The 23,038-nt window shown below is 48.4% G+C and overlaps 1 protein-coding gene across 1 annotated transcript in view; it reads left to right on the top strand.

Moving 5' to 3' along the window:
• The window catches only part of phf12 (PHD finger protein 12), a 40,959-nt gene that overhangs the window by 356 nt on the left and 17,565 nt on the right, over nucleotides 1–23,038 (top strand). Inside the window, exons 1-9 of the mRNA XM_062959287.1 lie at nucleotides 1–52; nucleotides 448–770; nucleotides 14,228–14,300; nucleotides 17,247–17,637; nucleotides 18,896–19,016; nucleotides 20,040–20,172; nucleotides 20,274–20,438; nucleotides 20,584–20,751; nucleotides 21,873–22,539. The exon at nucleotides 1–52 is cut by the window's left edge and continues 356 nt beyond it. Of these exons, the coding sequence (XP_062815357.1) occupies nucleotides 1–52; nucleotides 448–770; nucleotides 14,228–14,300; nucleotides 17,247–17,637; nucleotides 18,896–19,016; nucleotides 20,040–20,172; nucleotides 20,274–20,438; nucleotides 20,584–20,751; nucleotides 21,873–22,539 (2,093 nt within the window). The remainder of the gene's footprint in view (nucleotides 53–447; nucleotides 771–14,227; nucleotides 14,301–17,246; nucleotides 17,638–18,895; nucleotides 19,017–20,039; nucleotides 20,173–20,273; nucleotides 20,439–20,583; nucleotides 20,752–21,872; nucleotides 22,540–23,038) is intronic.

Here is a 23,038-nt window from a genome sequence, read left to right on the forward strand (position 1 = left end):
GGAGGCCAAGACGGTGGTCTACGACTTGGACACTTCGGGGGGCCTGATGGAGGTGAGCTGCCATTGTTGTAATAGCATCGAATAGGCTTGGGCCTTCCCTGAGGTGTTTTGGACTACCACTCCCAGCATTCCTCACCGCCTCAGGCCCTTTCCTTTCCCCCCTCAGCCGCTTAAGCGGCTGAGGGGGAAAAGGAAAGGGCCTGAGGCGGTGAGGAATGCTGGGAGTAGTCGTCCAAAACACCTGGAGGGCTGAACTTCCTTTACAATCCTTTGGAATATAAAAATATTATCAGTAGTAGTAGTATTATGAGTTTAATTTGGGCCTATTATTAATAGGCCCAAATAATAATATCATTATTATTAGTAGTAGTATGATTTTAATTTGAGATGGTGGCAGGGTATAAAAATAAAGTTGTTGTTATTATTGTTGTTGTTGTTGTTCCACAGCAAATCCAGGCCCTCCTGGCGCCTCCCCGCAGCGACGAGGCCGGTGGTGTAGGGACGGAGAAGCGGAGCCGCCGGACGGAGCGAGGAGGAGGAGGGGAGCCGCACCACCACCACCACCCCCAGCACCACCACCACCAGCAGCACCACCACCACCCCCAGCACCACCCTCAGCACCACCACGGTGCCGCCGCCTCGGCCGCTTCGGCGGCAGCCCAACGGAGGAGCGGCCGGGCCACCAACCACGACAGCTGCGACAGCTGCAAGGAAGGCGGAGACCTGCTCTGTTGCGACCACTGCCCCGCCGCCTTTCACCTCCAGTGCTGGTCAGTGACTCCACATCCCTTCATTCCCTCCCTGTCTCTCATAGAATCCTAGATTTGGCAGAGATTTGGCAGACTATCTAGAAGCAGGAAAATCGCATTCAAAGAATCCTAGAATCATAGAGTTGGAAGAGACCTCATGGGCCATCTAGTCCAACCCCTAAGAAGCAGGAAAATTGCGTTCAAAGCACCCCTCCGACAGATGGCCACCTAGCCTCTGTTTCAAAGCCTCCACCGCACTCTGGGGCAGAGAGTTCCATTGTTGAACAGCTCTCGCAGTGAGAAAGTGAGGCGGAATCTCCTTTCCTGTGGTTTGAAGCCATTGTTCTGAGTCCTAGTCTCCAGGGCAGCAGGAACCAAGCTTGCTCCCTCCTCCCTATGTCTTCCACTCACATTTTGATCCATGGCCTCCATCATGTCTCCTCTCAGCCTTCCTTTCACCCCTCCTTTCCTTTCTCTTCCTCCATTCCCCCTCTCCTCTCTTCCAAGCTCCATTTCGCCCATCTCCCCCTCTTCCTACCTTCCCTTCACCTCCCTTTCCTTCCACTTCCCTTCATCCTTCTCTTCTTTTCCTCCATTCTCCTCCTCTCTTCTCTCTCTATTCCCTTCCTTTCCCATCCTTCATTCCTGCTTTCCTCTCCCCTATTTCCCCCTCTTCCTGCCTTCCTTTCATTATTATTATTATTATTATATTTCTTTATACCCTGCTTTATTGATTCAAAGGGGACCCCATTCCCCTCCCATTCCCTTCCTTCCTTTCTCTTCCTCTCTTCTCTTCCAAGCTCCATTTTGCCCATCTCCCCCTTCCTACCTTTCCTTCCCTTTCCCTTCATCCATCCCTTCTCTTATTTTACTCCATCTCCTCTGCTCTTCTCTCCCCAACCATTTCACCCATGTCCTACCTTCCCTTCAACCCTCCTTTCTTTTCTTTCTTTTCCTTTCTCTTCCTCCATTCCGCCTTTCCTCTCTCCCAAGCTCCCTTTCGCCCATCTCCCCCTCTTCCTACCTTCCCTTCACCCCCTTTCATTTCCTTCCCATTTTCTTCACTCATCTATCCTTCCCCTTCCCTTCTTTTATTTTGCTCTGTTCTCTCCTCCTCTCTTCTCTCCCCAAAACAATTTCACCCTTGTCCCTCTTGTCCTTCCTTTCCCCCTCCTTTCCCTTCCTTTCTCATGCCTTCTTTTCCCTTCCCTTCATCCCTCTCCTTCTCTCTCTTTCTCTCAACATGGCTTCAGTTTATTCCCAGCGGCATTTCACCCCTCTCTTCCTCCTCTCCTACTCTTTTGTTTCCTGCATCTCTTCCCCTCCAGGCCTTGCTCCATTGTTCGGGCTCCAACTTTGTTGGTTTCTGCCTTTACGTCTCTTCTCTCCCAGCTTGGGATTGTTGAGTGAGGCCTCATCTTTTAGGAAAAACAGGCAAAGGGCCCTCAAAGGCGGCTGGCCTCCTCAGCCAGACTTTCTCCAAGGCTGTGTCAACAGAGCCCCAAATACCTGGGGATGGAAATTATGATGAGGATAATAATAAGGATAATACATGTATTACCCACCTCTCGTTGCGGCACGATCCTCTGTTCACACTTTTTTGACGTTTGGCGTATTGACGTGGGCCTTAGTCCGCTGGGGGAGTCGGTTGCATCCAAAAAAGCTTTCGTCACATTGTTGGGAAGAGAGAGGCTTGCCATTGAACGTGGCAAATATTTTCCGAGTTGCTGACCGTATCCAGGCCAGAGGCTTCTGGAAAGTGTGTGGCTTGGTTTCCGTCGGATAGAAACACATCCCTGGCCTTGAAACCGAGGCCTTTTTGTAGTATTCGAGAGCATTCTGGGATTGTGTTTTGTGCTTTTGTGTCCCAAACCCTTGGCCAAATCTGTCTCTCGCACACATCCATTTCCGGAAGCTTTTCTGTCACTAGGTTTGCGGCCTGCTTGGGCCTCCCTTTCGCTGGGGCCTGAAATCAGTGGTTTGAGGGCCTGGTTCTGCGTCTGTCTCCCTCCTTTTGCTCCTCAATTGAAGATGGTTTATTTTTCTTTGTCTCCGTTGACATTTGCTTTCGTTTAAACTTGGCTCGTTTGTACTGTATACACTTGTGGTGCGGAGAGGAATTTTCCTGGGCTTTTGTTTAGCTTGGGCCTTTCTTCCACGTTCGGTTTCCTGTATTATTGTGTGTGTGTTTTTTCCCTCCATCTTCTGCTCACGTTTTTTTTTCTGCCTTGGGCTGGGAACTTAAGTTGAATTTGGTTTTCAAGCGCTGGAAAGAATGACAGTTAATAGCCATGGTTCCCATTGGCATCTGGTCTCCAGGTTTGTGGCAATCCAGAAACTGGACCAGTAGTCAGCCACTATCCTTGGTCTGAAGTCTGTGTTGAAACGTCTTTCTTATCCTTCTCCAAAGAAGAGGTTACTAAAAGAGCAAAAGAGGCGTACCAGGGTCGCACTGAAAATGATGAAGTGGAGCCTTATTTATTTATTGGTTTTCAGATGTATATTGGAAGGTGAAAATTGAGGGTTTTTTGAACCACAACTCCCAGAACCCCCCCCCCCCTCAGCTTCAGTGTTTTTGATCTTTGCTCAACTTGAGTGGGATACTTTGGTAGATTTCAACACCTTGAGTCTTTCCTCAGAGCAGAGGGAAGCTGTGTTTATGTTTGCTTTTTTGTTGCTGGTGTTGACCTGCCCTCTTCCCTTCTGACTGCGTACCTTTCAGTTGTGTTAATCTGGATTATTCAATTTCTATGGGATGTACTGCAGTTGGTCTGCCTTTTGCTCGCCTGAGTCGTCAACGTCTTTTCCAAAAATACCAAAGGTGCATTGTTTATGTAGCATGGAGACTATGATGGTTTCTCTTCACAACAAACCTGTGATGTGGATTAGGCTGACAAAGAACTATTTTTGCTCCTGGTTTCCAAGTTGTTCATATCTCTGCCCAAGCTGCTGTTTTGTTTGCATACATTCCTCACTTACCTTAGGCTACTGGGAGTTCTCTTGCATGCTCCACCTTGTGCCATTGGGTTGTTATCTAGGCCTGAGCCAACATAATTGTGAGAGCGTACACTTGATTTTCTTTGTCTCTTGGGCAAGCTTGAAGCAGCTTTTCTGAAGGCATATGCAGTGTCTTAAAAATAACTACTGTTCTTTTTAATATACGTATATATATTCTCCGTTTACCTCTTTGCTTTGTGTCTCGCTGCATGCCGCCTGCACAGGCCCAGTTGCATTCTCCCTCTCCTCCATGTTCCCAGAGTGAACTTATAATCTTGTGGGTGAGCTCAGACCACTGAAAGGCCATGTCCTGTCTAATGCTGGCTGGTTTCAGGGAGGAATTAAAAGAATGCTGCAGAGGGAAAAGGGAGCGTACTGTGCTGCAAAAACAGGTAATTTCAGAAATAAATAAATCCAGGGTCACGGGGGAGTGCGGGAGCAGGTGAGATGGCTTCCCTCTAGATTGGGAAAGTCTCCTCTAAACTTAGCCAACCGTTCTCTCCAGCTAGGCCAAATCCCATTTTTAACTTCCTCTTTGGCTTGTGGGTCAGGGTCACTGCAGCAGCGTGAAATCATTGAACTTCCCCTCAACAGTCCTCTTTCGGGCCATGTTTATGTCCACACAATATGTCCTTATACCCCAGTTGTTGTGATGACTCTTTTTGCAGGGTGGCTAGTTAGCTTCTTGTGTTCCTCTTTTGGAGAATTGCCTCAGCCTCTGCTTGCTATCTGGCTTTTGATACAGTTTTATCATCTTTAAAAAAAGATAGTGCAGTCACTTCTAACCAGGCCTTATTTTTCTATGAGTCTGCCTCGTTTTGAAAACCCCATCTTCCTTCCTTCCTCACTCATCTGGCCTCAAAAGGTAGCCCTTGAATGGCTGCTCTGGTGAGTTGATGGCCTCCTGCTCCTGCTCTTTGTTTTACCTGTGTTGTCTACGAAAAGGTTAGGCAAAGATGAAAAGATGGATAAAATATTGAGTTGGTTGGTGTTGTTATCTATGTGTAGTAAGCCGCTCTGAAAACTCACCCAGGTGGGAGGAGGAAATGCGTTAAAGCAGAACTGTATTTCCGTTGAATCTGTGACCTCCGTGGTTGAGCTTGGAGCTTGACTTCCCCAGCTGTTTTGTTCCCGCTGTTGGGATTTCAGACATGGACTCTGCCATGTTGGGCATTAAGCGCATGCTCTCTCTCTCTCTCTCTCCCCCCCCGTGCCGCCTTCTCCGCCTGGAAAATATTTCCAAAGCATTCTCCGGTCTCTGGAGGCACACCCTTCCTACAGGCTATATTATATAGTGACGGCTTACAGCTTGCCGGGAGGGAATTCTTCTCTGTGGCCAGACAGATATGTCTCTTGATTCAGTTCAGATTCAGTTCATTGGGGTCTCCTTTTATGTTTCTCGGCTGCAAGGTGTCGGTCCGGAAGGCAGTTTCATAGCTTTCTTAAAGAGTTCCTCATTCATCTAGCAATGATAAGGGGTCTTGTGAAGGGTCCGTGAGGCCGAGGTGCTTCCTAGCAAACCAAAGGGATGCTGTGAATGTGTTTGATTGGAAGACTAACAAAGTTTTGGACCTGGAGGGACTAGAGAGAAAAGGGGACAGAAAGCCAAGGACAAAGAAAGCCAAGACAAGTAGGAACAAAGTTCCATCTTGTCAGAGTCAAAGGGAGCTATGCTTCTGTTCTCTCTTTTCTCCTCAAAGGGAAAGAACTGGCTGAATGGACTAAATCTGTGTGACAGAAATATCAAGAATTGGCCACTGCAGGACCATTTGCACTGTCCCTTCTCAGAATTTTCAGACACACACATTCATCCTTTCAGCTGGGAGTTCATGGCGGGGCAGGCCTATGCGAGCCTTTTATTGCATGAGAGTGGGCGTCTGGGCTGCCTTGGCCACCCAGCATGAAGGGTGTTTGCACCCATAATGGAGGACTGTTAGACAAGGGGAAACAGAGCCCTGTGTGGAGGTTTCTGGCCTGAGGAAGGACAAGGAGATATGTCCAAATGCTGCTTTTGTGCCTTACCAGTGCTCCGCCTTTTGTATGTTCTCACTGAACCACTCTGAAGTCTGTTTCTTTTTTAAGAGTGTCTGAATCCCTTGGAGGTTTGACTTCATTAAATTGGTCCAAGGCAGGTAAAATACTAAAGATTCTGTAGCTTCATACTTCTTTTTAAAAATCTTTCATCTCATTGCTTATTGGCTGGAGGAGAAAAGAGAGAAATCAAACCACCTGAGATTGTTACTTCCTTTGAAAGTGCCTCAGACTGAAATCTATGTCTTTCCTAGGCTTCTGCAGACGGTGGAGTTTGCACAAAAGGGCCCTGTCTCAAGATGGGTGTTCAGAAGAGCAACGGGGCCGGTCTGTGGCGCCCAGCAGGCAGCATGCACCTTGGGCCTCTGGAAACGAGTGGTTGTAATTAAGAATCCAGGCCTACTGTAACTTGAACCCAGCCTTTGCTGTACAAGGCTGCCTTTGCAGGGAGGAGGAGGGCAGGATTCCACCGTGTGCTGTTTAGCACTGCGTAGTTAACTGGAAGGCCCTGCTGTTGCCTTTAGCTCCCTAAAAGTGAGTCCAAAGCAGATCCCAAGATGCAGAGGGTCTGAGCTTCAAGAGAAGAACTTCTCCGTTGTGTATCTTTAGTTTCTGTTACGTGGAAGCTGAAGATACATCAAACCCTCCCACAGGTGAGGGTTAGGCCTAGAGACCCAAAGAGTCCAGGGTAGTGAGTACTGGATAGCTATTTGTGGAGAGGGCTGCTTTAAGTGTTCAGGCAGATGTTATGATACCCCCAAATGCCAGAAATTAGCAGCAGCTTTCTTTCACGTTAAGGGCCCCTGTTGTTTTATACTTATGTCATTGTGTATATAATTACTGTATATACTCGAGTATAAGCCTAGTTTTTCAGCCCTTTTTTAGGACGGAAAAAGCCCCTCTGGGCTTATGCTCGAGTGAGGGTCCTGGCTGGCTTATACTCGAGTATATATGGTACATTTATTATTTTTCTCTATTTTTATTTGTATTATTATTACATTTATTATTTTACTATTATTATTGTTGGGGCCCCTGGTGGCACAGTGTGTTAAAGCGCTGAGCTGCTGAACTTGCAGACCAAAAGGTCCCAGGTTCAAATCCCGGGAGCGGAATAAGCGCCCACTGTTAGCCCCAGCTCCTGCCAACCTAGCAGTTTGAAAACATGCAAATGTGAGTAGATCAATAGGTACTGCTCCGGCAGGAAGATAACAGCGCTCCAGGCAGTCATGCTGGCCACATGACCTTGGATGTCAACGCCGGCTCTTCGACTTAGAAATGGAGATGAGCACCAACCCCCAGAGTCAGTCATGACTGGACTTAACGTCAGGAGAAACCTTTACCTTTTTTTACTTCTTTCATGTGACAGGGGATATGGAAAGTCTGCCTATACCTTGGAGACTCAGGCAAGGCAGAGTTTGTCCTTCCTTTCTAGAAACTTGCTTTTGTTTCTTTCCTCTGCATATACAGAGTGCTTTGGTGTCTCCTTTCTCCCTGCATCCTCCCAGTGCCATCCAGCAGAGCTTTCCCGAATTGGTTTGGTGCCTTTCTCACTCTGGCTTAGTTGGAGATCCCACACGGCCTCGGTGGCACCCTGAGCAAGGTCCGCTCGACATTTTGAGGGCACAATGGCTCGTGTCTATCACAGCTGAGCTTCTGCCACGCCAGCAGTTCATTCTGTGGAGGCATTGGGGGCGGCACCATCTGGTAGCGGATGGCATGCAATGTTTAAGGCTTGAAGTTGCAGAAAAGATGCTTGATCAGGTGCCACCCACCCCTTCTTTTGTTTCCCCCTTTATCTCTGTGCCTTACAAAATCTAGGAAGGAAGAGACAAGCCATTACAGAAGCCACATTCTGAGTAAGGGACAGAAAGGGTCCCAAATGAGGCCGTTCTCATGCAGGATATTGAGATGTAACCGTGATCTGGAAACTGAAACCGTTTTAGTCGTGGGATGATATATACCAGTGTTTTTTCACCTATTTGATGTGGGAGACCTGCTGTTTTCCCTCAGTGTGGCAGAAACCAATGTCTTTTCCGTGCCTGTTCTTCCGTTCCTTTCTTAGATGCTCTCTACAGTTCTTCATTCCTTTCTTAGACGCTCTCCAGGGTCACCACTCATGGACCACCATTTGGAGTATCATTGATCTTGTCCGTGAGAGATGGAGGACATATGGATTTGCGAGCCAACGTTGCAGCTTTCAATAGCATCTGCTTTGTTAAAATCTTGCAGAGTTGGGAGTATTACAGTTATTGCCCTGCTGAGCCTTGAGCGATCCCTTCCTGAAGGGTGTGTGTGGTTTCTGTTTGGCTCTGCTTAGCGTCAAGCCTCCATCTTAACCTTTCCTGTGTCTGCAGGAAACTACCGAGTGAGGTCATGCAGTGATTGAGATTGCATTCCCGTTGGTGCGTTGGGGACATGTGACATGCAGGGCTCTCTCTCCCCTCCCCTCTTCCTCTTCTTCAGACTTAGGTAAGACAGTATAAACACTCAATTGCTTCTTGGCCAGAGTTTAGAGCTGGATTTAGTCCACAAAGTGTAACTTTACCAAGATAAGGAGGAGAGGTTGTTGATGAATGGTTTGTGATGAGAGATCAGAGGATTCTGAAAGTTATAGTCCCAAAAATGTGACCTCTCAACCTGGGTATAGGTTTCCCTTGTGTCAAGGAGCATCTTTTATCACTATTGACTGGTCTGCCAGCTGCATGGATAAGGAAGTCTCTGCATATGACACAAAAGGGGACAATTGTGAGGGATGTGGGGAAACAAGCTCAGGCATCTTGTTGTTAAGTCACCCTTGGTTTCTCCTGTCTTTCACTTTACTGAGCCTTGTTGATGTTTCCATTGAGGCATGTCGCCTTGTGATATGTCCAAAGTACCCTGTTTCCCCTAAAATAAGACATCCCCAGAAAATAAGACCTAGTAGAGGTTTTGCTGAATTGCTAAATATAAGGCCTCCCCGAAAGTAAGACCTAGCAAAGTTTGTGTTTGAAAGCATGCCCGCCGAACGGAACACCAGAGCATGCAGGATCGGTAAATGTACATACCATAGAGTGTTGTACATGGAAATAATGGTAGTACAGTAGAGTCTCACTTATCCAAGCTAAACGGGCCGGCAGAAGCTTGGATAAGCGAATATCTTGGATAATAAGGAAGGATTAAGGAAAAGCCTATTAGGTTATGATTTTACAAATTAAGCACCAAAACATCATGTTATACAACAAATTTGATAGAAAAAGTAGTTCAGTACGCAGTAATGTTATGTTTTAATTACTGTATTTACGAATTTAGCACCAAAATATCATGATATATTGAAAACATTGACTACAAAAATGGCTTGGATAATCCAGAGGCTTGGATAATCCAGAGGCTTGGATAAGTGAGACTCTACTGTAACAAGAAATTCTTATAGGATTCACGGTTTGTCTGGTTATGCTGGTTTGTGATGACAACTACTGTAGAGTATATAATAAATGTTCATTTTTTTGTTCAGCAATAAATGTGAATTCTTCTTCATGGAAAAATAAGACCTCCCCTGAAAATAAGACCTAGAGCATCTTTGGGAGCAAAAATTAATATAAAACACTGGCTTATTTTCGGGGAAACATGGTACAACAGCCTTGATTTTGATTATCTTGATTGTTCAGAATTCAGGCCTGGTTTGCTTTAGATGAGCTCCTGCCAACATGCAGTTCGAAAACATGCAAATGTGAATAGATCAATAGGTATCGCTCAGTCGGGAAGGTAACGGTGCTCCATGCAGTCATGCTGGCCACATGATCTTGGAGGTGTCTGTGGACAATGCCGGTTCTTTGGCTTGGAAATGGAGATGAGCACCAACCTCCAGAGTCGGTCACAACTGGATTTAACGTCAGGGGAAAGCTTTACCTTACTTACTTGCTTTAGAGAGCATTGATTTGTCTTTTGGGCAATCTGTTGTATCTGCACGACAGAGCAAATAGGAGTGTTTGTCTTCCTCTCAGCCTTCTCAGTCCTTCATACCTGCCCATGTGTTTATGTGCCTCCTTCTAGATGAATTAGAGTGAGGTGTCCTTGCTCCCCTTCTTCCCTCTGCAGATGCCTAACCGAGTGTCAGTCGAGGGAGAGGGAAAGCAAGATGGCGGTCCTCCTTCCCTTCTCCTCTCTACATAGGAGTGGAGTCATTGGCTCCCAGGAGGAGGTTGTGGAACGGAGGCGATAACAAAAAGATGGCAGCCTGCCTGAACCTCTCGCCTTGGGAGCCTGCATGTGTGGCGAGTCTGGGCTTGGCGAGGACCCTTCTGATTGAGACCGTCCCACAAAACTTTTCTTGTGCTCCGAAAGGGAAAGCCTCTCGCAGCAGGAATGTCTTGCCACGTTGAGCTCTTGGCTCCGCTCCCTGCAGCTTCTGGGATCCCTTGGCACCCCCACTCTGGACTCCGCAGCTTTGCTTCCCACCACAGGCCCTGCGCGGCCCACCACCGGGTTACACGCTTTCCTTCTTTGCTTTCTTGAACGGGAAAACTGAGCTTCACCAGAAAAGGCGTCTTTGAAGGACTCCTAGGAGCAAACGCATCTCTGTTTGTTTTCCTTTGCTGTGTAAATAGCTCTGTTTGTGAAGTTTGCCAAAGGTGGGGGAAGAGGGAAATGCTGGGCTTAAACTTGCCCTGAGAAAAAAAAGGAGGAAACAAAAGGCAGGTCTTTCAACAGCCGGCTGGAAGGAAGTCATGGATCCTGTCCTGGAGCTTTTTTCCCTCCTCCGTCACTCCTCCCCTTTGCTGGATTTAGCAGTGGCCTAAGGGCACCGCTGTAGCAAGGAGACACACACATATAAACACACACCACTCCCTGGGTTTTGCCTGGCAAGTGCTGTCAAGCAGAGGAGCTCATCCAGAAATGCTCCTTGTGCCTAGAGCGGGAAGGAAGACTTAATTTCTGGAAGCTATGCAAAACAAGATGCCGGGGAATGCCAGGGAATCTTGGAGAAATCGGCCTGCCTTAGACAACTCTGTTGTAGATGTGTCTGCTGAAGTGGCTTTTTCCCTGTCTGGCTGCTACTTAGTGCCTTGTTGTCACACAAGGAGCGGAGAAAAAGGAACTTCTTGGGGTTTTTTAGTCCGCTTCTGAAAGATTTGTGGTTTTTCATTCCCCAGAAATGGGCGGCCGCACGCTGCATTTCATTGTGATATTGCCTTTCTGCCCCTGAAAGGATTTTGGATCGGTTGGTGGCCTATATATAGAATCTGGCACAGGGCCATCTCAGGAGAGGCGAACGGCAGCCCCGACTAGACTCTCAGGAAGGCCTCAGCCAAGTGGGCAGATGGGATGGGATTTCCCAGAGTCCCCTGTCAAGTGGAGCAGACGTGGGGCCAGGATGGAGGAAGGCAGGGAGGCCTCTTCAAAGAGCAAGGCATTTCAAGCAGTGCTATCTCAAACATTTTTTTTCTGTGTCAGGAGCAACTTGAGTCGCTTCTGGAGTGAGAGAACTGGCCGTCTGCAAGGATGTTGCCCAGGGGACACCCGGATGTTTTGATGTTTTTACCATCCTTGTGGGAGGCTTCTCTCATGTCCCCACATGGAGCTGGAGCTGATAGAGGGAGCTCATCCTCACTCTCCCCGGTGGGATTCGAACCTGGCAGCTTTCAGGTCAGCAACCCAACCTTCCAAGTCACGAGGCTTTAGTCCACTACGCCATTGGGGGCTCAAACATGGTAGCCCATAAACTAATACCAGCCCATGAGTTACTGGCTGCTGGTCCACAGCAAGCTATGTGATCTGGGGGACTGGAAGGGAGTGGCACCGTATTTGTGCCTAGCTTGAGAAATACCAATCTGAAACATCCGACTGTAGACCTGCTTGCTTTGAAGTCATCCCACCACTTTCCTTCTGCTCCTAAAAGGAGGGGGCTTCCGAAAGCAGGCATGCATCCATTTAGGCATGGAACAATCTCTGTCTGTCTGGGGTTTGAAAAGGGCAGGTGGGTGTTGGAAGGATTCTCTCTTGCCACCAGTTTTGGCTGCTGCTCTCTCGCCTGGCCGTATCCTGACAAAGGGCTTCACTGTGCGGATGGGGAGCACACTGTTTCCTGATCATTAATCTTTGTCTTCGAAAAGATGTACAACCTCCGTGTCTCTCTTGGTAGGGGCTACTGTTTGCGCAGTGCATGTTTGGGCCTGAATGCCGGAGCTAGATTGAGGATATTGGTGTGTTCAGCCTTCTTCATTTTGCAAGCTGGGTCCCATTCCTACCTGACTGCCTTTTGTTCTGTTCCACTGTGGAAGGCTACTCTCATACCACAGATCCCATCAATTGATCTTGATGGCCACAGTCCTGCTCGCGGATCTTGGGTGGCTGCCACTTTCCTTCCCAAATCTGCCTTGAGGTTGTCTGCAATAAGCTGGCAAAGTCTGTAAGATGTAGAAGGGGAGCTGTTCATTCTTTACAAAAGGCAACGCACTGTGTTTCTCAGCGTACCCACCCCTTCCAGGTTAGCGGTGGCTTTGGGCCAGAGAGCTTTGTTGAGTCTTTGCACTGCCTTTGAAACCTTGTGCTGAGAGGTCAGGGGCTACCTGTGGCTTTTTGCTTCCTTTTCAGGCGGTTTTGTTCAATGCGGTGCATCACTAGGCTTGGGGCTGCTAGGATTGTGCTCTGAGGTCCTCTCGCTTCCCGGATTGCTGAGCTGTGCTCTCAAAATGGCTGCCCGCCTGCCTGGTTAATGTGACTGTAACAGGAAGCTTCAGGAGCTGACAGGCAGGAGGGATTGCCGTTGCTGCTGCTGCTGAGCAATTTCCATCCCAGGGCCAGCACTGAGAAGTCAGCCGTGAGTTGAGGCAGGAGCTGTGCTGCCCAGCTGTGGCCTTCCTGCTCAGAAGTGTTTTGAGAAACATCTCCTTCCAGGCCTCACTTCCGCACCCTCATTTCTCAAGAAGGCTTCTCCGTGCACAATCTTGGCAGAAATAGACAAGGCATGGGCCTGTGGCTTCAAGGAGGGAAAGCTGCACCTATCCTCCGTATGTATTGCTTGAGGACAGGTTTTCCTGATTGCCATTTGGGGAAGCGGGGTGGCATTGCGACCTGGTGAGACTAAGCTTTCATTGGCGATGGTCTTTTGATTACTTCTTGTCATTCTGCAGACATGTGGAGCAAAGAAAAGATGGATCAGCCCCCACTCTCTGTATTTCTGGAGCATTTGGGGTCATTCAAAGTAATATGACCTCTTGAGAGCAGCAGACAGTTTTGTTCCCAAGATCATCGGTATCGGGCCTCGAGATACCAAGAACAGTGTGCCCAAAGGGAACGAGGGGGCTGATGCTTTGGCTCAGGGCACCTTAAAGCTTTTGCTGAAGCAGAGCGATTTGCTCCATGCCTGGCAAGCCAAGGACCTTCCTGCTGTGTGGGTGGCTGTGATCCAGTCTTAACTGTCAAGAGCAGAGTTCCCTTGTGCTTTCCACATCGGGTGTTCAGGCATCTCCTGCAAGGCGCTGCTGGCGTATCTTTATATAACGTGTTTTCCAAGCAGCACACCTCCAGGTCTCGTCACATCCCTGTGAGGTGGGCTTGGCTGAGGTTAGAGAGCTTCACAACTGGAGGATTAGGAGATCGAGGCGTGGGTATCCGTGGCATCTTAAACAGACCCTCACTGATGTATTTGATAGATCCCAGTGGTTCAGGAAGGCAGGTATCCCTTTTGTGGAAAGTGGTGGCCCAAGTTCAGACTGCTCTTCAGTAAGCTCCACACATAAAACAACACAATCTGAGAATTCAGAGCCCTTGCGGTTAACCTTTCAGTGTATTTGTGGCTGTGCGACTTCTGAGCGACATCCGGTGGCAGGCTGTCATGCATTTTGAAGGAGTCCTTGTGTGCTGAAGGCCAGCCTGACACTTGCTTGTCCTCCTGATTCAGTGTGTGTGTTTGCACCATTCCTTTTGTCCTTCTGAAGCATTCTAGAGAACGCTCCTTAGCTTCGTTTGGAGTTTGGCAGCTTTATTTCTCCCCATTACCGGCTATGGTTATATGTGGTGCTCAGCCCTTATTACATTCCTGCTTTTCTGACTTGTCAACATCTGGACAAGTGTTGTACTGCTTGGAAACCCCAGGCCCTTCAATGTGAGCAGATGGTCTCTTGGCATCAAGAAAGCACTTCATTCACACCGCAAGCCGGTGGCTCCTAGAAGTGTTTGAGAAGGACTGTTACTTGCTAGCAAGAAGATCCAAAACATCTTCAGAGATGTTTATTTATTTATTATTCAAACTTATATGCCGCCACTGCTCTAGGGCTCGGGGCGTGTTTGTGCACCACTATTCTTTGTTAATCTTATATTGTAACCAATCTGGGTCTAGACTTTTGGATGTTCGAGGATTGCAGTTCCCATCAGCATATGGAGAGAGGGACTTGCAGCACACCCTCCTGATTCCCGCTAAAGCCTGTCTGGCGCCTGTGAAGTAACCTTTGGCCTCTTCTCTCCTCCCACAGTAATCCTCCACTGAGCGAAGAGATGCTGCCTCCGGGCGAGTGGATGTGCCATCGCTGTACAGTGCGCCGAAAGGTAAGGGTGTCCCCTGCAGATTGGAGGCGGGGTGAGGCTCCGGCCTTCAGAGAGAGTCCCCTTTCTTTTCTCTCAATACAACAAAAGCTTGAGGGAGAAAACACTAGGAAGAAAGCTCTCCAGAGCCAATTCTGTTGGGCTTGTGGCTTTCATTTCATTTCGGTCTGCTTCACTGTCCTCCTGCTGACAGAAGAAATCTCTTTCTTGTCCGTTCACCTGTTTTGGACTACGAGTCCCCGGCTACACCAACTGTAAGGGGAGGGGGAAGTCCGAGCTTTGGGAAACCAAGCTTGGAGAATTTTTTTTTCAACTGGGGAATATCTGAACCCCAGAACTTCCTGTGGCTTTGTCCCACATCTACTTCCAGTGAATCCAGATTTGGGTTCATTTCCCACCGGCCTTGTTTACCAAATTCCTGTCCTTTACATGGGTCTGCTGCTGAGCAAGACTTCAGACAACTGGCATTACAAGATATTTAGAAAAGTTAGACAAAATTCACAAATGTAAACCTGGTCCATCTTTGCCAGGGGCAGCTGCCCAGCCAGGCCCGGTTCTCTCTCTCTTTCCTTCCTTCCTCAGCCAAGGGCAGCTGTGGTGACGCCATAGGTCCGTCCCCTTTTCAGGCTGGCTGCCTCGGTTGCCAAGCCTCCCAGCTCCTTCCGGCAGCCAGTTCGGGAAAGAAAGGAATGACCTCCCGCCGTCTCCATGGCAGCCAAGAGGGAAGTGATTATCTCTGCTCCTGCCTCCTTCCCTTCTTTTCGTGGGAAATGGGCTGAGGGAAGCAATTGGGCCGGGCTCCAACTTGTCACCGGAGAGGCCGGCCCTTTCCTGCCACCAGCCAGCCCCAGCTGAATGCAAATATTGACTCTCAGGCCTGCCTTGAAAATATGACTTCTCCTTTCCCTTGGCTCTTTTGTCCTGTAGAAAGCATGTTTTCTAGGTGCTTTTTCCCCCTTATCTGGGATCCTCCTGTTTTCAGGACCTGGTTGTGGAACCTTGGTTGGGTTGAACCCCCTGCATATATACCAGGGGTCCCCAAACTTTTGAAGCAGAGGGCCTTCAGACTGTTGATGGGCTGAATTATCATTTGAAAAAAACAAAACAAATTCCTATGCATACTGCACATGTCTTATTTGTAGTGCAACAACAACAACAACGAAAAAACAATACAATATTTAAAAATGAAAACAATTTTAACCAACATAAACCTATCAGGATTTCAATGGAAAGTGTGGGCCTGCTACTGGCCAATGAGATAGTCAAGTTAATTAGGATTGTTGTTGTTGTGTGCCTTCAAGTCATTTCAGACTTTGGCCGAGCCTAAGTCTAAAATTAATTATTTATTTACTGCATTTATTTACTACATTTATATCCCACCCTTCTCACCCCGAAGGGGACTCAGAGCAGCTGTATGTACATACAATATATTATATTATTAGCATAACACAATATTAGCATTATAAATTACTATATTGAACTTTACCACTATACTATTATATAATATGTAATATATAACATATAATTAATATTATTATATGGTATTACTATTAGTATTATATTGTATAACATAATATTATTATCAATATTATATGTATATACAATATATTATATTATTAAAACTGATATAAAATATTATATTATAAAACTGAGGGCGGGGCCAGGTAAATGACCTTGGAGGGCCACATCCGGCCCCCGGGCCTTAGTTTGGGGACCCCTGATATATACAGTTGTCAAGCCACCTTTCAGAACAAACTTCAATAAAAATCTTGTAAACATAAGAGCCCAACAACATTTAGTACATTTCTCCAGTTATGTATCAGTCCAACAGGATCTTCTGAGGGATTGGTTGCTGCTTCTGTCTTCTTTTTCTTCATTTCCCATGGACTTTATTTTGTGTGGTCATTCTCCAACTCCTATATTTATTTATTTTTTATCTTTTAATGTTTGTTTATTTTAATTCATTCAAATATACATACATTGCAAGTGTTTGTTGCATACAGTGCAATACTTTCATCTATTAGTCTTTCATAGTCATTTCTCAGACAATATATTTTCAATAAGGGATCACAGTCTTCTATTTGAATAGTACATATAAAAATATTATAAGTTCCAAATTAATATCCGTTTCCTCCTTGCCTTCAGTCTATTAGCTTCCTCTATGTACATTTTTAGATTAATTTTACATTGAGATATTGGATCATTGGTTGCCATTCATTAACAAAGTTCTCTAAAGGTTCTCTTAAGTGTGTCGTTATTTTGTCCATTTTCAGCAACTCTGTAATATATTGTTCCAGTTCTGCTAAGGGAGGTGCCTCTGAGGTTTTCCAATATTTAGCGTATACTATCTGAACTGCCACTGTTACATAAAACAAAATTCTTCCATATTTCCTTTCCAATTCTTCTTCGAGCATGTTCAAAAGGTACATATATTGTTTCCCATTAGACATCATGGCTAGAGCTGATGGGAGTTGGGATACAGTGACATCTGTAAGGCTGCAGTTTGTTCTGTTGAGCCAGGAGAGTGGGGTTTGTATTGGGATACCAGGCTTGTGGATGGGATGTCTAATTTTGAAATGTCCTTTAGCCTTTCCCCAACCTCAGAGCCACAAGGACTGTTGGGTGTCAGTTCCCATTATCTCCCAGTCCACATGGTGGATAATCAAAAGAGATGGGAGTTGTCTTTCAGTAACAAGGTAAAAACTAAAGAGTATCAACTACTGTGTAAACAAATTATAGTTGGATACAGATCAATGGATTCATCATCCATGCTTTCAGCATCCCTTTGGAGGCAACCATGAGGGTGATGTGGCCCTCCATGAAAGTGAGCTTGACATCTCTGCTTTATTTCTGTAGCAGTTTTCTCAGAGAGGGGTTTCTTCTGGTCCTTGGCTGTGTGTCCTTCCCTCCCTCTTTGCTTGACCTGTTCTGTGTCTGCTTTTCCCGCAGAAGAGAGAGCAGAAGAAGGAACTTGGGCATGTCAACGGTCTGGTGGACAAGTCCAGCAAAAGGGCCGCCTCTCCCCCCCGGGATGTGGATTATTTGGAGCGGGGCGGCGGGAGCCTCCGGGCCCTCTCCCATGCCCGGCTCTTGGAGAGGAGGGCCAGCCGCCCGGGCACTCCCACCTCCAACGCCAGCACCGAGACCCCCAACTCGGAGCAGAACGACATGGACGAGGACATGGTGGACGTGGATGAAGACTCTGGCCCGGCGGGTGAGGCGGACGGCGGGCAGCCCCATCTCAAGCGGCCCTTCGAGCTGCTCATTGCCGCCGCCATGGAGAGGAACCCCACCCAGTTCCAGCTGCCCAATGAGCTGACCTGCACCACGGCCCTCCCAGGTGAGTGGCCTTCTGGGGCATGCCGGTGGCGAGTGCAAGAGTCCCTCACCCTGCTTCTTAGAAATCATCTGTGTTTGGTTTCAGATGTTCTGAATAGTCCCATTAGCAAAGGCATAAGGATGTGGGTAAACTAGAGACCAGGGGTCCCCAAACCAAGGCCCGGGGGCCACATGCAGCCCATTGAAGCCATTTATCCGGCCCCCGATGTGGCAGCGGCTCCCTCCTCCACCGAGGATGGTATGCGCAGCCTTGTGCGCGCCTTCCAAAACTTTGCTTGTTTATACTGGTATTTTAATTATTATTTTATTAATTATTAATTATTAAGGTGTGTTTTGCTAGTGCTTTTGGTGCACAAAGGCAGAAGGGGGTTGGACTAAATGGCCCAAGGGGTCTCTTCCAACCCTCTTTGTTATTATTATTATTATTATTATTATTATTATTATTGAAACAAAGACAATATAACACAGCAAACGAGATATATATGCTGGATTTCGTATCACAAAATCACAAGTTGAACACTTCCCAAGCGTTTAGGACTGTGTGATGTATTGTATTATTATTATTAACAACAACATTGTGGCTGGGAGGCCATCTGTCGGGGGTGCTTTCCTAGTGATTTTGGTGCACAAAGGCAGAAGGGGGTTGGACTAAATGGCCCAAGGGGTCTCTTCCAACCCTCTTTGTTATTATTATTATGATTACGATTATTATTAACATTAAGGCTGTATTTGTTCCCATTTTGTTTTTGTTTGTTTACTTCAAAATAAGATATGTGCAGTGTGCATGAGAATTTGTTCATAGTTTTTTTTTAACTATAGTCCGGCCCTCCAACGGTCTGAGGGACCGTGAACTGGCCCCCTGTTAAAAAAGTTTGGGGACCCCTGCTATAGACAGTTCCAAGTTACAAACGACTTATACTTAAGAAAGGGAGTGAGAGAATAGCAAGTGAAGGAAATCTCCTCCTCCAAACGGAAATTCGCTCTTGAAAGAATTATTATTATGGAAGAAAGGGGTCTTCACTAGAAGCTTTATCCCCAATCCTTGTTTCCACAACAAGCCAAATTTTACGAAATCCAATTCTCACAGGGACAGAAAGTGAGGTGAAATAATCTGAACAGGGGCACAGACATCAAAACAAACCCCGCAGTGGTGTTAGCCTTACCCTATCAGTGGGGTTCACAGTGCTCTCTGGATGTGGGTGAACTACGGCTCCCAACATCCCAGGTCCCTGCATCGCTCTTCCTTCCTTCCTTGCCAGGTACGAGTAAGCGACGGCGGAAAGAAGAAACCAGCGGGAAGAACGTCAAGAAAGCTCAGCACGAGCTAGATCACAACGGACTGGTGCCCTTACCGGTGAAGGTCTGCTTCACCTGCAGCAGGTATCCCTCAGGGAAGTGGGGCTGGGGGGCAGGGATTTTCTTGGGACTGGTGTTGGGATCGAAGGGGGAGTTGAGCCTCTCCCCAGTCCAAGGTGGGCGAGGCCACAAATGGGTAGCCAGGACTGGGATGGGCGGAGTGACGAGCTTTGAGGTAGGGCTGAGCTTCTACCCCTGTCCTGCATTGCCTGCCAGGACACAGGGGGCGGGGCTAGAGGAGGGGGTGGGGCCTCTTCCCAAGTGCCTGACGGGACTGAACCTCTCTACCCCGCCCCCGTGTTCTAACAAGCGCCGTATACAAAGGCTCATCCCTGTCTCGTGCTCTTGGGAAGAGGCCCCGCCCACACCCCTAGCCCCGCCCTTTAGTCCTAAAAGGCCTCTCAGGAGAGATATAGAGGCTCAGCCCTGTCTCAGGCTCTTGGAAGGACACAGATGTCTATGGGGAGATTGGTTATTGGGGGGGGGGGGGAATACACATTTCCTTGGACTTCAGCCTTTCTCATTATCTGCTGTAATTCCCTGAAATACAGGTGGTATATTACTTTTTGCTCTAAAAGATGTGTTCAGGCATATTTTCGGGGGATGTCTTTATCAGTTACCTCGAGTTTACAGCTTTTATAAGGTGCACTTTACCCAGTCTGTTATTACAACCTCATTGGTTTTAATTTCATGTTTTATTTAGTCTGTTTTTTATTTCATAGGTTATGTTTAAATTTTATAATTGTGTATGTTTTTTTGTCTATTGATGTATTTTATATTGTTATTGTTTTTATCCGGGCTCAGCCCATGTAAGCCGCCCCGAGTCCCCTTGGGGGGAGATGGTGGCGGGGTATAAATAAAATTATTATTATTATTATTATTATTATTATTATTATTATTATTATTATTATTATTAAAGGGGAAAGAGCTTTTCCCTGCCAACTCATCCTCCTAAGTCCTTGATGAGGGTTACAAACGTGTGCAGATCGTGGTTGAGTTCGCACACTCACACAGCGACGGCTTTGCCTCTCCCCTCTGCTTTTGCAGGAGCTGCCGAATGGCTCCGCTCATCCAGTGCGATTACTGCCCGCTGCTGTTCCACATGGACTGCCTGGAGCCTCCACTCACGGCAATGCCCCTGGGCCGCTGGATGTGTCCGAACCACATCGAGCACGTAGTGGTGAGCCAATGGCCCCCTCCACCCTTTGTCCTGGACCCCGGTCCTGAAAGCGCGCCCCCCCCCTTTGGGCTCACCAACACCCCCTTGTTTCTCTCCTCCAGCTGAACCAGAAGAACATGACCCTGAGCAACCGCTGCCGAGTCTTTGACCGCTTCCAGGACACCATCTCGCAGCATGCCGTCAAAGTGGACTTCCTCAACCGGATCCACAGAAAGCACCCACCCAACCGCCGTGTGGCCCAGTCCATGAAGAGGAAGGGCTTGAAGGTAAGGAGGCAGGTCTGGTCACCAGCCCAGTTAGCGAGAAGGTGGCCGTCAACACTCTCCACCACATTGCGTGACACAGCCGGCCTTGCCAAACGTGGGGCATAAAGGCCGACTCGCTTCCCGTTGGTTCTTCCTCCATCCTCAGATCCCGGACGCTATCAAATCCCAGTATAAGATCCCTCCTTCGCTACTGGCGCCGGCGGGGATCCGAGACGGGGAGCTCATCTGCAACGGGGTCCCCATGGAGTCCTCCTCCCTACATACGCACCTTTGCAATCCGGAGCACTTAACCAGCCAATCGGAACAGCAAGAGGTGAGGCATCTTTACGGTCTTTTCCCAGGGCCCTGCCTGCATGTCTTGTGGGAGGAGAGCCATTCTAGGCACTGGTTTAAATGGGAAGCCTTCCGTCAAGCTGAGAGGGGAATGATGCCAGGATTGCCCAGGCGGTGGCAGCCTTGAGCCGCAGTTGGCAGTGCTGGGAAATGAGACTTGTGACCTCATCACACTTTAAATCCTGTGGCTGCCTCCTGCAGAAATCTGGGCTTTGTAGTTTAAGCAGGGCCAGTACCTCTCTGACTGATTGACAAATAGATTGTCGACTGAAAACCTCTTTTGAAAACAGCTGCCTTTGGCTCCGCGCTTTGCACTTCCAAGTTAACTCCTTGGTGGCACAGTGTGTTAAAGTGCTGAGCTGCTGAACTTGCGGACCAAAAGGTCCCAGGTTCAAATTCCAGGAGCGGAATGAGTGCCCGCTGTTAGCCCCAGCTCCTGCCAACCTAGCAGTTCGAAAACATGCCAATGTGAGTAGATCAATAGGTACCGCTCTGGTGGGAAGGTAACGGCGCTCCATGCAGTCATGCCAGTGGCCACATGACTTTGGAGGTGTCTACGGACAACGTTGGCTCTTCGGCTTAGAAATGGAGATGAGCACCAACCCCCAGAGTGTGAGTAGATCAATAGGTACTGCTCTGGTGGGAAGGTAACAGCGCTTCATGCAGTCATGCTGGCCACATGACCTTGGAGGTGTCTACAGACAACGGCGGCTCTTCAGCTTAGAAGTGGAGATGAGCACCAACCCCCAGAGTCGGTCACGACTGGACTTAACGTCAGGGGAAAACCTTTACCTTTACCTTTTTACCTTTATCTTTTACCTCCCCTGTACCTTCAGTGATGAGTAAACCAGCATTAAGATGCAAATTGTAGCATCTTAAGCAACCCTATTGTGCCATGATCACAGTTTGAAGAAGTTTGGGAGCATGATGGGCATGTAGCATTGTTCTCAGACCTGCTCCCAGTGCAATCTTTTCAGAAGAGGAGCCTGGCTCAGGGAGAGGCTTTCTTGTTAGAGTGGGTGCAGAGAGTGTCACTAGCTCTAGGAATAACCCAAAAGAGCTGCTCTCTCACTTATCCTTTTCTTTTCCTCCCTCTTCCAGTGGTTGTGTAGCGTCGTTGCCCTGCAGTGCAGCATCTTGAAACACTTGTCTGCCAAGCAGATGCCTTCTTCACCTTGGGACTTGGAGCAGGCGGAAAAGGCCGACGTGAAGCCGGTGGTGGTTGCTGCGGCCGCCACTCCTTTCCAGCCAGCCGACAAGGCCGATCTCCCTTCCCTCTACTTGGCCTCCGCCCAGAATTCCTTCCCGGAAGACGCCCGCTTCTCCCCGTGTACGGACCGGCCCAAGAAGGCCTCCCCATGCGGGACTTCCAACGGCCCCAACGTTGCCCCAACGGACGCCAAGGCCAATGGCCCGCACTTCTATGGGGCTGCCCTCCCAGCCTTGCCACACCGGCAGCCACAACCCTGGCCCCGGCCCGCCACTCCCCCGGCGGCCGGTGGCGGGCTTCTCAACCACGTTGTGAAGACGGAGAACGTAGCAGGGCCCCTCTCCTGTGTGCACCGGGGTCTGGAGGCCCCTGCCGGAGCTTTGCAGAGGAAGAACGCGCAGACGCAGGCGGGACCCCTTCTCTCCATGGACCTGGGGGCCATGGAGTCCCCTCTGACCGCCACCCGGGCGCTGACCCCTCCCCAGGCTGCCGTGGGTGACGGCAGCGCCTCCTCCATCCGGGCCGCCCACGGATTCTGCTCCCCAGCGCCTCCTCCAGGTAAGAGCGGTGGCACCTTTTGACGTTGAGGCAGCCCCAAACATAGAATCATAGAGTTGGAAGAGACCTCATGGGCCATCTAGTCCAACCCCAAACAGATGGCCATCCAGCCTCTGCTTAAAAGCCTCCAAAGAAGGAGCCTCCACCACAGTCTGGGGCAGAGAGTTCCACTGCTGAACAGCCCTCACAGTGAAGTTCTTCCTGATGTTCAAGCGGAATCTCCTTTCTTGTAGTTTGAAGCCATTATTCCGCGTCCTAGTCTGCAGGGAAGCAGAAAACAAGCTTGCTCCCTCCTCCCTATGACTTCCCTTCACGTATTTGTACATGGCTATCATGTCTCCTCTCAGCCTTCTCTTCTGCAGGCTAAACATACCCAGCTCTTTAAGCCGCTCCTCATAGGGCTTGTTCTCCAGACCCTTGATCATTTTAGTCGCCCTCCTCTGGACGCTTTCCAGCTTGTCAACATCTCCCTTCAATTGCGGTGCTCAGAATTGGACAC

This window comes from Anolis carolinensis, unplaced genomic scaffold (genome assembly GCF_035594765.1).
Source record: "Anolis carolinensis isolate JA03-04 unplaced genomic scaffold, rAnoCar3.1.pri scaffold_7, whole genome shotgun sequence".
In the NCBI taxonomy this organism is placed as follows: Eukaryota; Metazoa; Chordata; class Lepidosauria; order Squamata; family Dactyloidae; genus Anolis; species Anolis carolinensis.